Here is a 14078-nt window from a genome sequence, read left to right on the forward strand (position 1 = left end):
TACGGAATTCGCTCACTCTCTCACTCTCAGCAACGACGCTCCAACGTCTCCAGCTGGCGAAAATCGAAGTGAATCAAGTCGATCTTCGCCGTGGGAAGAAGCAACGTCACGGTGGGGTGAGAGGAAGAAGCAGCAGCGGTGTGGGGTGAGGGGAAGAGCAGTCGCGGTGGGGAGGCGAGGGATTTCTGTATTTAAGGAATACACGCTTGAGCTTAATGCGTGTATTGATGAAACACGCATGACACAAATGCATTTTTCTTTTTACACGTGAGAGAATGATGCGTGTTTGATTTAAACACGCAAGAGGCATTCGTATCTTTCCCTTGGATGGAATTTTTTTTTTTTTGCCGGTACAAATGGCGGATAAGTGCTCCCAGAAGGTAGTTTCATGGTATTTTGCCAAAAAACAATCGAACAAGACATTATATTTAGTCCTAATTAAACATGTGTATTTCTTTGAATCATGGAAATTACAAAAACCAGTCATATTAATCAAAATGATTCGACAACCATAGAGAATGTTTTGAGTGAAAGAAAGGTTGGAGTGAAAAGCATAGCAGTGGTATAGTAACGCTCCTCCGTTTTACCAAAGAGAGAAATTTGGTGATAATCCTTAGAGGTGTTGGAGTAGTAGAAAATGTTGCTGGAATCACACAACATTAACATATCACCATTTCCAAAAACATTGAGAGGCTGAATATATGCGAATTGATCACAAACTCCTTCTCCAAAATTTGTCAATCTCATAATCCTTCACCAACCAGATAATTACCATTTTATGATCAAACGATCGCTCGCAAAAACACAAGCAAACCCTCAGAGTAAACAGCCGCCGAGAATCATTCATTTGCAGAGGAGGGCCAGGAAATGTGCTAACACGCTCTGTTTCCAAATCTAAACAGGAAATCAATCGACCACTATATGCCACCCAATGGAGATTGCCGTTAACCAATTCAGCAAAGGACTGCTGATCGGGCCAAATCGGGATAGGTTCAGCAACGTATTTCCACGAGCCTCCTTTTCCCAGAGTGTATACATGATATCCAGATCTACCACCAATAATCACAAACTTGAATTGCCCGCTGATTCTGCTCTTCCTGAATCCGTAAGAAACTCCTTTTGGAATCGGATGCAGCCGGCTTAATTCGCGAGTGATCGGATTGCACACGTAAAATGTGCGGAGGGTGTTTCTCGTAAGATCCGAGAAGGAGCAAACCGTCAGCGGAAGCCTCTATTCGCGATAATCGGAAATCGAAGTAGGTAAGTGGATTTAGGCGATCGAGATCGTCTTCTGATTCGATGATTGTGCAGCGTGAGGAGGGGCTCGATGGCAGCATCACAGCTAGGGCGGGGGATAGTTTAGAAATGTAGGAATTGATAAAGTAATCATCCGATAGGAGATCAAGCCACGATTTGCAAACACACTTGCTGATCGCAATGGTTGGAAAGGAGAGCTTGGAGAAGATGATGGCGATGATCTCTGATGGAAGATTTGTAAATAGGAAGGGCTTCATTTCTGGATGGATTCAGAGGTTGAAGACGAAAGGAGGCTGGCGTCCTCTCTAATCACTTTGACCTACAATTAGTGCCCAGCCCGCTACTTATGGGTCGGGTCGCACGCGCGATTGTAGGGGTGGCAAAATGGGTAGCGGGTAATGGGTAATTTCCATCTCGACCCGCTACCCGCCAGGTATTGGGTACCCGCTACCCGACGATAACGGGAAACGGGGCGGGATCGGATAGTTTGTTTTAGAATTTTGCGTGTAGTGGGTATACCCGTTAGTCCCGATAATACCCGTTAATATTAGTATTAGTCATATTAAATCTTTTAATACTCCCTTCGTTCAATATTAATAGAGGTGTTTCAAATAGTTAAAGTGGATGAAAAAAAGTAAATAGTTAAATAATACTCCCTCCGTCCCCGATTAAGAGTCACGCTTTTCCATTTCGATCTGTCCCCAATTAAGAGTCACACTTAATTTTTACCATAAATAGTAAGTAGGTCTCACATTCCACTAACTCAATTCACTCACATTTTATTATAAAACCAATATAAAAAAATGAGTCTCACAATTCACTAACTTTTTCAACCAACTTTTCTTTACATTTCTTAAAACCCGTGCCCGATCAAAATGTGACTCCTAATGGGGGACGAAGGGAGTAATAGCCATATACGCACTCATTTTAAAAAATTAAAAATAAATATTTAGAACGAACAAAAACTAAAGTAAGAGAAATAATAATGTAGAGAGGAGTATTTATATTATTATATTTCCAAAAATGAGTGAAGAAAATGAAATGTCTTTATTAAGGTAGAGTAGTGGAAGTACTTTATATAATTTAAGAGTTCTTTTAAAACATTTTCATATTCCAACGAACTTACAATTGAAAACTCACCGGAACTAGCTATAGAGTGTCCCTTCGCTTTTATTCTCAATCTATTCAACGTTTACCATCGATATTAATAAAGTAAATTAGGGAACATTGACGGTTATTATGGTTTTCAAATTTTTTATTAGGATTTCGAGTCGGTTACGGGATACCCGACACGTGTATCGGGTAATCCCAGTATGTCGCGGGGCGGGTATTAGGACAACAAATTTTGCTAAAATCGGGTACGGGTACCTGACTTGTCGGATGCGGGTACCCCTACGCGATTGTGTTTGAAATTTAGCTTTTACTACCTTCGTCTCTCAAAATTCGTCCCATTTTTTCATTTTCGTCCGTTCCCAAAATTTGTCTCATTTCACTTTTACCATTTTTGGTAGTGGATCCCATATTCCACTAACTCATTCCTACTCACATTTTATTATAAAACTAATATATAAAAGTAGGACCCACAATCCACTAACTTTTTCAACTCACTTTCCATTACATTTCTTAAAACCCGTACCGGATCAAAGTGAGACAAATTTTGGGGGACGGAGGTAGTAGTACTTATTTTTTCTTAACAAAATCTAAATATGGTTTTAATCGAGGGTGTTTTAGATATTTGAATTTCATCCGAATTAATTCGCGAGTGATCGGATTACACACAAAATTTCGAGAATGAGCAAATCGTTGGTAGAAATCGAAGTAGGTGAGTGGATTGTGGTTGTCGAGTTGAGATTTTCCTAGCTTTCTCTATTTGAACTGTTTGCCAAGGAATTGTTCCTGCATTCGGCAATGCACGTGGATACCGAAAGTAGTGGATTCATTTGCATGATTCGATCAATCGTGGAAAATAAACTATGCAACATGCAAGTATTTCTAACTGTTATATGCTCAACGTCCAATATTGATTATGAATCTAGAACAATTTTCCGAGCATCTATATGTGCTTGGAATTTTCCGAGCACACGAGCCTGGTTGTCAAAATGTTATAGAAAACGGTCATAATTCCTAGCTCATTCCGAGCCGGTCAACGTACTAGGAATGCTTATTGCAAATTGCAAGCATATTCCAAGCACCGTTAGAATGTGCTAGGAGAAATCCAAGCACCTACTACGTTATCGGAATCAGCGTCGCAACGTTTATATGAGGTATGCTTTCCACCAACGTTTTGCTAGCACCATAAAAGTGTTCGAAATATTCCGAGCACAACTTTAATGTGCTCGGAATATTTCTAGCACCAATTGAATGAGCTCGGAAAAATTCCTAGCACTTGCAAGGTGTTCGAAAGAGGATATTATTTCAGATCAGATTTGCATCTCACTTTTCTCATTTTACTTTTAACATTTTCTCTCCAACTCGATTTTTCAATCTTCTCCTGCATTTTTTCAATCTTACCTTGTTATTTCTTCGAATCAAAGTAGTCTCTTTGCCCGTAGCCACCTCGCCTTTTTATATTTTTGCTATCCAAAAGTATAATTTTTATTTATTAGTTATTCTCTTTGATTTCTATGATAATTAATTGAAAATAATATTATATTTGTTTTAAATTTTATTAATTTTATGCTATAGGATAGTTAAATGGATAAGTTACATTGATTTATTTTTGGATCTAATGACTAATATATAGTGTATTTACTCATCAAAATGTTAGATTAGCTAACCATCATAAATTGCCCATTAAGCCCAGCAAATTGTAGATGCATTTCCAAAACATGTTGCCAACATAAAATATAAGGTGAACTATATATAGAAAGCTTATTCAGTATTTACCAAAAGGATTTTCTGCTTAATATATCCATAAAAAATCAAGTAAACTATCAAGATTTAAATTAATTCATGGTTACATAGATAATGAACAAGCATGTACCCCTACCATATTGAACAAGCATGTGAGATAATGAGGTGAATATATACTACTCTTTTAATTGAAAATTTAATCTTATTTGTTCAAAGGGTAACTCCTTTTTTATTCTATGTCAAACTTCTCTAGATAAGAAACTTGAGAATTTTAATAACTTGAAATAATATTTTTGTTCAAGTAATGCCTTTAACTTAAAAGTGCAACACAATTTAATTTGTTTTATTCAAGTGCTAACGCATCATGTGCGCTTGACATAATTTTGATGATCAACAGTATAATTTTTATTTGTTAATTACTTTCTCTAAATTTTTTGTTAATTTATTGAAAATATTACTCCATCTGTTTCCTCATAGTTGAGTCATTTTTCCATTCCGGGAAGTTCCCTCATAGTTGAGTCATTTCCATATATAGTTGAGCACCTTTTGAGAACGGGGTTTACTCCAATTACTAAGATTGGATATTTCATTGCGATGTAGAAGCGTCGTCCAGTTCAATACCTGGTGAATCTATATATACGCTCGGATTTTGCACGTTTTTAAGGCCATTATTTGGTCTGTTTTTTATGTCAAAGTCACTTTACATGTCGATTATTTGCACAATTTATCTATTTTGGTATTTTGACGTCTCACATGAGAAATGTGCATAATTGAGCCGAAAAAGGGAGTCAAAACGCAAAGTCTGGAAATCTGGAGTCAGACGGCGACCGGCGACCGCCGCAAGGTTGTACGGAGACCGCCAGCGCCCGGCGTCAGAATCATGCAGCGGCCCGCCTCGGAAATTTACGCTTGGAAAGGAGTCTCGCCCGGCGATCGCCGGAAGTCATGCGGCGGTCCGCCGCCGAAAGGACAAAGTCTCTGGACTCCAACGTGGCGACCGCCGGCCAAGGTGCGGCGGCCCGCCGGAGAAAGGCGGAGAATCCGACTTGACCTAGATCTGCTCTAAGATTTACCATATTTTGAAGATCTTTTCCTTCTACAATTAGGATTGAATTTCCCCTATAAATAAGACCTCAAGCTTCATAAAAAAGGAGAGCTTCTTTTTGCAACATAAATTCCTAGAGATTAAAAGCTAGAGTACGTCATTGTGCAAGGAATTTAAGAAGGATTTCAAGAACATCAAGAACGACAACGATTCAACCTACTGGTTTTATTTGCTTTAGTTTTATGTTCAAATTATTTTCCCTTCAATCTATGTGTTTAGCTTATTCCACTATGTATAACTAAACTCATAGGATTCTAGGGATGTGTTAGTAACAACTTTGGTTATACACTTCCAATTTTCTATTTAATATCCGTTTTGTTTTTACTTTGTTTCTTCCCTAAGTAATACTGATGCTACATGATTGAGTGACACAATTATGTATGATTTAATATAATTTGCTTCATAACTGTGTGAGAGTTCTAGCGAGTTAGATTCACTTAGTAGACACTAGAGTTATCTTCCTTTAAAACGACACTGTTAGTTGAGAGTTAGCACTTTTCAAGGGTCTTAGTAGCTTTAAGGGGTTACGTGTTAGGATTGACAACCCTAATCTTGTAATCAACATTTGCATCGCATGAGCATAAGCTAGGTGACTCGTCCTATCAAAGTAATAATTGTGTTAGGGTATTGTAGTTTGGAATTTGTATAACCATAATTGTGAACACACATCCCTGGAATTTCCTTATCTCTTTCGTTTATCTCTATGTTTATTTGCATCTAGTTGTTAATTGCCTTCTATTGCTTTTAGTTTTAAAAAGTTTTCAAAATCTCTTGTTTCTCCAGACAGTAATTGAGTCTTAGTAGAAGATAGACAATGTGTGTTTGCTTTCCCCGTGTTCGATATCCGGTACTGACCTTTGGCTATTGATAGTTTGTGGGTCACGGTTGTCTGTGTTAATATAAGAGAGGTGCGTCCAACTGATCAGGATGAAAGTCTCAACCCAGCTGAGTCGTTGGCACGACGACCGGAACCTGGTATATCAAACAAATTCCTCAACCCACTTCTACTGGCTAGTATAGTGGAGGTAAGGTTCGAATCCCACAGAGATGGACACGTTCGGATAATTGCGGTGATAATCTGGGAAGGTTTTGGTTAGCTACCACGCTTTTAGGTTGAGGTTTTACCTAGACGGAAACTAATGATGGTACTCTACTGACTAATGGGTGTGAAAGTAACTGACATATGGTGGTGTTCGTGAAAATAGGGGACAAAGTATCTCAGAGACATGTGGAAAGTAGACATTTACTAAATAAGGAAACTTAGAACAACAGGGTATATTTGGTGGTTGGGTGGCTACTCTGACAGGTCTGGAGGGTACAACTGAAAAGTAAAAGACAAAAGCAAAAAGTAACTAAAAAGCAAAAGTGGTCCAAAGCAAAAGTAGATTGTGATGTTTTCTTCTTCAACAAGTATTAACAGAAACTACATGAACTCAAACTCCATGGATGAACTCAGATCAACAAATTGAGACATAAGATCCATCAATTAAAAAGCTTTAACTTAAAGATTAACGGCTAAACTGCAGTTTACTCCTACTGGCTAACATGCAAGGTGGTGATGACAACGCAAAACAAGAAACTCATGCATGAAAACTTAAACTGAAACATGAACTAAAAATCTCGATCTACAACTCTAGATTAGCCTACTCAAACGAGAACATGCGCAAACACTTAGAAATTAAAAGCGACAACTAGATCTAACTCTCCTAGGTAGAATGAAGCAAATTTTAACCAAAGAGAGATGCAAAATAAGAACTTCATAATTAAACGTTCGGATCTTAACGAAATACTTCAAAAGACAACAAGATCAAATGTTTGAAACAGATCCAACGAAGAAAGCAAGTAAACTTTAAACTAGGAAAGCGGTTAAAGATTATTTATGCCACTCCGGGCGATGAAACTGCTATACCACGACGACAAACTGGCTGGAACGATAGGATGATGACTCTCCGGTGGACTGCTGGACTTCAGGTGACCATAGCTGTGGCGAGGAACGAGAAGATTGTGGACAATGCTGAAGGAACTGATCTTCGAGAGAACTCTAACTAAGTGTGGTGGTTGGGCTTTCGAACTCGGAACACCTTCTCTCTCTCCAAGTGGCCTCTTTTATAGGGAGGCTTGCCCTTGCTTTTAGGGTAGACTTCCTTCGCGAATTGACTTTTCTGCCCTTGTTTATGATCATCTCAACTATCCTTCTTCTCCATCTCTAGCCTTTTCTCTGGCATGCATCCTGGTCAGTATTGCACCCTTCTAGCGCTCTTTTCACCTGCGTCATCCGAACCGTCTCCTACTGACTTGGACCCCTTTATCCTGCACACTTAAGCAACTATTTTGCAGATAATACATGCAATTCACGATATACTGACCGGTAACCAAGGCTTAGAATACGACTTATCAGCTATACTATTTATATTCTGTGTACTTGCAGGTATTAATAGTGTTAAAAAATAGTGCATCATCTATGCATTTCGATCCATCATCAAATCCATACCAACATATGGTACACAATGCATGGGGGCAGACAACCAGTCACGAACCTTATGATTCCCAGGCGCAACATTCCGAACAATATGTCCCGCCTACATACATGCCAGAATCCCCAACAAACGAGTTGTAGCAGTTCTATAATTTGTTAGAACCCTAAACCCTAAGTGTCTCAGACCGATTTTTGGGCGGGTTGTGATTATTCCGAGTTGTCAACAAATGCTCGACTAATGACTATGAAGTCTGAGTATTGAATGTCTCAACGATCTATTGACGAATTGTGTCATTTTATGGAAGAGCACCTGCCGAAACCAAATCGTAGCTTCTATAAGTGGAAGAAACAAACGCAGACCTTAGATATGCCAGTTCTTAAGATAGATTGTTGCAAGAGAGGTTGCATGATCTACTCGAGGGAAAATGAGAACCGAACTAAATTTAAGGGTAATGGTATAAGTCCACGTGCACTATTTCCCTCTAGGGCCAAGGTTGAGGCGTTTGTATGCATCCGAAATTACTGCTCAATCTATGCGATGGCATGCAGAGCACACCCAGACTCCAAGAGAGATGTCTCATTCGGCAGATTCAGTGGCCTGAAAACCTTCGACAAGATACATCATTTCTTTGCTTCTGAATCAAGAAATGTCGTGTTAGCACTTAGCACTAATGGATTTCAGCCATTTGGTCAGACCGGTTCGCAGTACTCATTATGGCCAGTGATTTTAACTCATACAATTTGCCACCAGTCCGAAGAATTCCAAACAGAATATTGATGTGTTTCTTCAACCCCTGATCGTAGAGCTCAACGATTTATGGACCGAAGGAATCCCTACGTATGATATACAAGAAAATAGAACTTTCAGCTAAGTGCAACATTGATGTGGATTAGTAGTGATTCCATGCGTATTCAATGTTGTCGAGGTGGAGCATATATGGACACCGCACGTGTACATATTGTAAAGCTAGAGTGCACAAAATAGAAAAGTAATTCTGCTACTATGGAATGGCTAGAGTACTATATACTCCCTCCGTCCTATAGAAATAGGCCATTTGGGATTGGCACGAGTTTTAATGCTTAATTGGTAAAGTAAAAAATAAGAAGAAAAAGTAGTGGAAATTGTGTAATTGATGGTGGGCCATAAATGATAAAGTAAAAAAAGAGAAAAAAATTGCCATAAATGGATATTGACTATTTCTATGGGACGAACTGTTAGGATTGATATACTGGAAACCATATTTCGAGCTTGTTGCACAGATAAAATTGCTTGTATACAATAAACTCTACAATCCACTTTTTACCCAAGACGAGAAGAAGTAATTTTATCGCATTGATGTTTGTTTGTGCATTTATAAGAAGTTTCTCAAACATTTAAATGTATAAGAAGCAAACAAGTCTGATTATTCTGCATAGTAGACTGGTCGTGAACGATGTTCACAGAAGGTGACGCAGTCGGTCCTTTGTAGAAGAGAAATCGAATTTCACAACCTAGATAGGCTTTGGCTACCTATCGTGAAAGGTTGCAATGTCAGTCCGCATGTTTCCTTACCTTAGGAAATAAACGACAGTGGTGTGGTATAGCACTGAAGGATCTAACAATTGAGATATGTCTTTCTTGCTATTTACTGAAAGACGAGGTCTCGGTGATTGTTATTTCTTAAGCATTGTTGATATAACATTGAGCATACGATATTGATTATTCACTACTTTGATTTATCAAATGGTGCGGATTTTTCGCAATCCAAGAATCCTGATATCTTGGGTAGTGGTGATCAATGTCTAGAGGTGCTAGTATTGTTATTGCAATGAATCGTGTGCTGGGTGAGTCCAGTTTGATAATATCCTCAAAAGGTGTTCGAAAAAGGTTTTATTGTTCAGAAACTCGGCCGGTTGGAATTTATTCCACAATAATAAATAAATATTTTGAACTAGACAACTCTTGGAAAAAGATATTAATTAATAGTCAAATAACAGACTTAAATTAATTAATGGATATTTATATCTTAAACACAGGAAATAATAAATTAAAGAGGTAAAGCCCGGATTACTCTTAATTTGGGATTGGACGGACAGTCAATATTATTATACTATAGTGGATGATAATAATATTCTGTTTGAGCTTGTATTAAATTGGGGCTCAATTTAATTAGTAAGAGACCAATAGATTTGGCCCAAGTCCAACCTCCATGGATCCTTAATCCGGCTCAACATAACTCTATTAAAAGGAGACTAAATAGAAAACTAATACAATTGATTTTAATCATAAAATTTCGTGCTCTCTCTTTGGGAGTGGACGAAAAATCGGTTTTTCACCGAACTGATATTCTGTCTTCTTTCTAGTCAAGTCCTTTTGATTCTGACAAGCTTTGCCCACCCAAAGGTCAGATTCTGAGTTCGAGATACAGATTAGAAGGTTCGTGGTTGAGTACGAAGAACATCACGTGGAGAAGGCGCAAGCAATCGACGATTCTTTGGAGAATCAGATCGGTAACCCTAGACCGTAGAATAACATGAATTAGGTTTTAATTCCTTAAGCATGATTTATGTGCGTTCTTGTATGCAATTAATTGTTTAACATGTGGTTAATTAATCCCATAATCGGTCAAATAGATCCGAATATGTATGATTTATTTGTGATTGCATGACTTCCGCTGTGCAAGGGGCACCAATACCCAACACGAACGAAAAAGGAAATACGACATATTTTCATGGAACGGAGGGAGTAAGTATAAACTCGATATACGTTCAACCAGGTATTATAATTCTAGGTGTAAAAGGAAACAAAAATAACACTTCATCCGTCCAAAATAAGCGAAACACTTCTTTTGAGCACAAGATCTAAGAAATTGACATTTAAAGAGTTAAAAAGTAGAGAGTACAGTATGAGAGAGAGACAAATTGTAGAGAAATAAAGAAAGAATAAAGTAGGTTGACAATAAGTACCATTTTCACTTTACCTCTATATAATGTATGCATACTGTAATATTCAAATAAATGTTTGTTGCTCAGTTGGTTCCTCTGCCTTGTTGCTTTTCTTTATACTTCATTTCTCTTTCATGTTTAATAGTTAATTCCCCAATATGTTATATATTACTCCATAAATTTATATTTATTCCTTTCATTTCAAAATTGAAAATAATACATATAGCTAGGTAGTATAAAAAAATATTCTTTAACCTCATACATATTAAAAATAACATATAGTAAAATCTTTTCTTTCATTTTGAAAATTTAATCCATACATATTTGAATAAAAAATATTTTATCATCCCATAAATATGTAAATATTACTATAATACTACCATCTTTAATTTTCACAATTTAAGAAAATAAATGAATTCACATTGACTTTAGTTGCACATGTATTTATAGTTTCTATTGTCTTTTAATTATTTTCACTCTTTATGTGTTCTTTGCAACGATCTCTCTCTCCTTTTGCCATGTGACTATGACTTATCGGCTCTGAATAATATTAAAATCAAATAAACTGAACAATTATCAAATAGAAATTTGGGTCCCATCATTAAATTCCTAGCTCTGCCACTATAAGGAAGAGAGAAAATTTTTCTAAAAAAGAAAATAATTTACTTATAGTAGGACATTTCATATGACTCTTTCTATGGTGAGACATTTCAAAATTTGGGACATAGAGAGTAGTAATATGTAGAAAGGTGTATGTTTCATATCATATTTCTTTTTTCGTCCGTCTAATAAAAATAGTTCATATCAATTTATGGAAATCTTTTCCTCCTTCATTTTCCTTTATCATTTATGAACCCCATAACTCACTACATAATTTAAATTACTTTTTCTCATTTTCTCCTACTTTATCCCGTCAAAAAAAATTAATATGTCAGGCAATCCAAATGAAAAGTTTATACTTTATCCCGTCAAAAAAAATTAATATGTCAGGCAATCCAAATGAAAAGTTTATAAAGTGGGGAATAGTAATGTGTAAGAAAACAAAACCTACAAACAACAACACTCTCTCACAGTCCCAACTCCCCGCCACCGCCAATCGACGGAGATGTCGACAAGCAGAAGCGGGGTGGCTTCCAGCTTGGAGCCGTGGCTTGAGCTGAACAACAAAGTCGTAATGGTGACCGGCGCCTCGTCGGGGCTCGGCCGAGAATTCTGCTTAGACTTAGCCAAATCAGGCTGCAGAATCCTTGCCGTCGCTCGACGAATCGACCGCTTACAATCACTCTGCGACGAAATCAACAATCGAATCGGCTCAGCCGAATCTAACCACGACCGAGTCCAATCTCGAGCCGTGCCTATCGAGCTCGACGTCAGCGCAAGTGCGCCGACTATCCAAGCCGCCGTGGCGAAGGCTTGGGATGCCTTTGGGAGAATCGATGTTTTGATTAATAATGCCGGCGTAAGAGGTAAACCCTAATTTCTCTAAGCAAAAATTTACTTCCGAATTTCCCCTTTGTCGCGCTGAATTTCTGTTCATATTTTTGGAAATTTGATGAGATTCGTTGCTAGGGTTTATATAATTTGGTTATCTTGATTTCGATTGAGTGTCAAATTTCTGTTAGCAAAAATGCAATTCCCGATTTTCATTTGGTTAATAGTTTGGGTTTGCGCTGAATTTCTGTTAATTTTTCAGAAATTCGATTAAATACGTTGCAAGGATTTAGATAGTTTGATTTATCTTAATTTGGAAGTGTCAAATTGTGAATAAGCATGTTTAGATTGTGCGAAATTTGAGGCTTTGAAACTGCTGCAGAATTTTGTGCATCCATTGTTTATATTCATTATGAATAAACATTGATTGAATGCTGAAAAAAAAAATACTACCTCTGACCTCGAAAAATAGAAACTTTTAAAATGACACGAATTTTAATGTACAAATGGCAAAGTAAGAGATAAGATTTGATAAAGTAAGAGACAAAAAGAAAAATAGGCAAAATAAGAGAGATAAAAAGAAAAAGTAGCGAAAGTAGTGTTAGTGGAATGTGGGGTCGTCCTAAAGTAGAAATATTCAAAAGTTTCTATTTTTAAGGGACGGAGGTAGTAGTACTTATTAAATTTTTGGTAATGGATTCATAACAAAGGCAGTAATTATATGAGGTCGATCCAATGCCAGATTGATATAGGCATCACAAGATCTGTAGTTCAAGCTCTTTGCTCCACAGTGGTATTGATATTCAAGGTTCAATGCAGGTAGTGTGCACTCGCCATTGAATTTGTCGGAAGACGAATGGGATAGTGTCATTAGAACAAATCTGAAAGGGATGTGGTTGGTTTCAAAGTACGTGTGTGCCCGTATGCGTGATGCCCGACAGGGTGGATCTGTGATCAATATATCATCTACTGCAGGTCTCAGCCGCGGGCATCTTCCTGGAAGCCTCATCTACGCCACTTCGAAAGCTGCTGTTAACACCATGACAAAGGTAATCTCTTTAATGAAAAGCAGTTGCCTCTGTTTTCATGTTGTCATGGTTCTTGCTAACATCTTTGTCATCACAATGCACACAGATCATGGCCCTTGAGTTAGGGCCTTATAGGATTAGATTTAATTCCATATCTCCCGGAATTTTCAAGTCGGAGATAACGGAGAGTCTGATGCAAAATGACTGGTTCAAGACCGTAGCTTTCAAGACTATTCCTCTACGAACTCACGGTGAGTCGGATCCAGCTTTGACGTCACTGGTGCGGTATTTGGTCCATGATTCATCGGAATATGTAACGGGAAACGTCTTCATTGTCGAAGCTGGAGCCACCATAACCGGCATCCCAATTTTCTCGTCTCTTTAGTCTATGGATAATAATATGTAGTCCTAAATTTAGTGAAGATCAGTTTCCAGACCTCCTAGAAAGATAGTTTGCATGAGAGAAATTAAGTAGAGCTATTCGCATCTCGTCTTGTAACACTTTCTTCTTTATGGAGTATTTAACTAGTATCACACTATCACACTCGTGTGCGCGATGCGAGACCAATTTTATTTTCATCACACTTAATTTTATACCGTGAAATAATCTTATGAAATGATAAAAAATAAATATGATAGTATGAAATCTAAAATTATAAATATATAAAATAAAAATTGTTATAAGAATATAAAATCAAATAATTTTTTTAAAAAAAATATACACAAATATATTGATTGGCGAATTTGGCAAAAAAATACATGCATATTGATATGCACAACACATCCTTAGTCTAGAACTAGAGACTAAATATAGACCATTAGATTTAAATTTTGATGGCTACTCCATCTGTCCGCGAATAGGAGTCCCGGTTATAATTACCATAAATGGAGAAGAAACCCCACATTCCACCGACTCATTCCACTCACATATCATTTAAAACTGATATATACAAGTCAGACTCATGTTGATAGGGCTCGTTCCAAGCATGGTTTTATGGTGGTT

At 37.5% G+C, this 14078-nt stretch overlaps 2 protein-coding genes across 2 annotated transcripts; one reads left to right on the plus strand and one right to left on the minus strand.

Annotated features, from left to right (window-relative positions):
* Positions 1–712: 712 nt before the first annotated feature.
* Positions 713–1514, minus strand: LOC148927533 (uncharacterized). Its single transcript, XM_089056632.1, has 2 exons — positions 1341–1514; positions 713–1231 (listed from the first exon to the last, which is right to left on the minus strand). The coding sequence occupies exons 1-2, from the start codon at positions 1512–1514 to the stop codon at positions 713–715; spliced, it is 693 nt and encodes a 230-aa protein (XP_088912758.1).
* A 10129-nt stretch (positions 1515–11643) lies between these two features.
* Positions 11644–13617, plus strand: LOC125192402 (uncharacterized). Its single transcript, XM_048089942.2, has 3 exons — positions 11644–12082; positions 12867–13096; positions 13182–13617. Exons 1-3 carry the CDS (start codon positions 11722–11724, stop codon positions 13458–13460), a joined length of 870 nt encoding a protein of 289 aa, XP_047945899.1. The 5' UTR covers positions 11644–11721; the 3' UTR covers positions 13461–13617.
* Positions 13618–14078: the final 461 nt, after the last annotated feature.

Source organism: Salvia hispanica, chromosome 4 (genome assembly GCF_029641045.1).
Source record: "Salvia hispanica isolate PSC_SH4W2 chromosome 4, Shi_PSC_v1, whole genome shotgun sequence".
In the NCBI taxonomy this organism is placed as follows: Eukaryota; Viridiplantae; Streptophyta; class Magnoliopsida; order Lamiales; family Lamiaceae; genus Salvia; species Salvia hispanica.

What these genes read in the sequence shown, in the direction of transcription:
- LOC148927533 (XM_089056632.1), bottom strand. Translation starts at nt 1,514, where the DNA reads ATGAAGCCCTTCCTATTTACAAATCTTCCATCAGAGATCATCGCCATC. An exon ending in AACTATCCCCCGCCCTAGCT is followed by an intron (nt 1,232 to 1,340) that starts GTGATGCTGCCA and finishes TATCGCGAATAG; the next exon opens with AGGCTTCCGCTGACGGTTTG.
- LOC125192402 (XM_048089942.2), top strand. Translation starts at nt 11,722, where the DNA reads ATGTCGACAAGCAGAAGCGGGGTGGCTTCCAGCTTGGAGCCGTGGCTT. An exon ending in TAATAATGCCGGCGTAAGAG is followed by an intron (nt 12,083 to 12,866) that starts GTAAACCCTAAT and finishes GGTTCAATGCAG; the next exon opens with GTAGTGTGCACTCGCCATTG. An exon ending in CTGTTAACACCATGACAAAG is followed by an intron (nt 13,097 to 13,181) that starts GTAATCTCTTTA and finishes CAATGCACACAG; the next exon opens with ATCATGGCCCTTGAGTTAGG.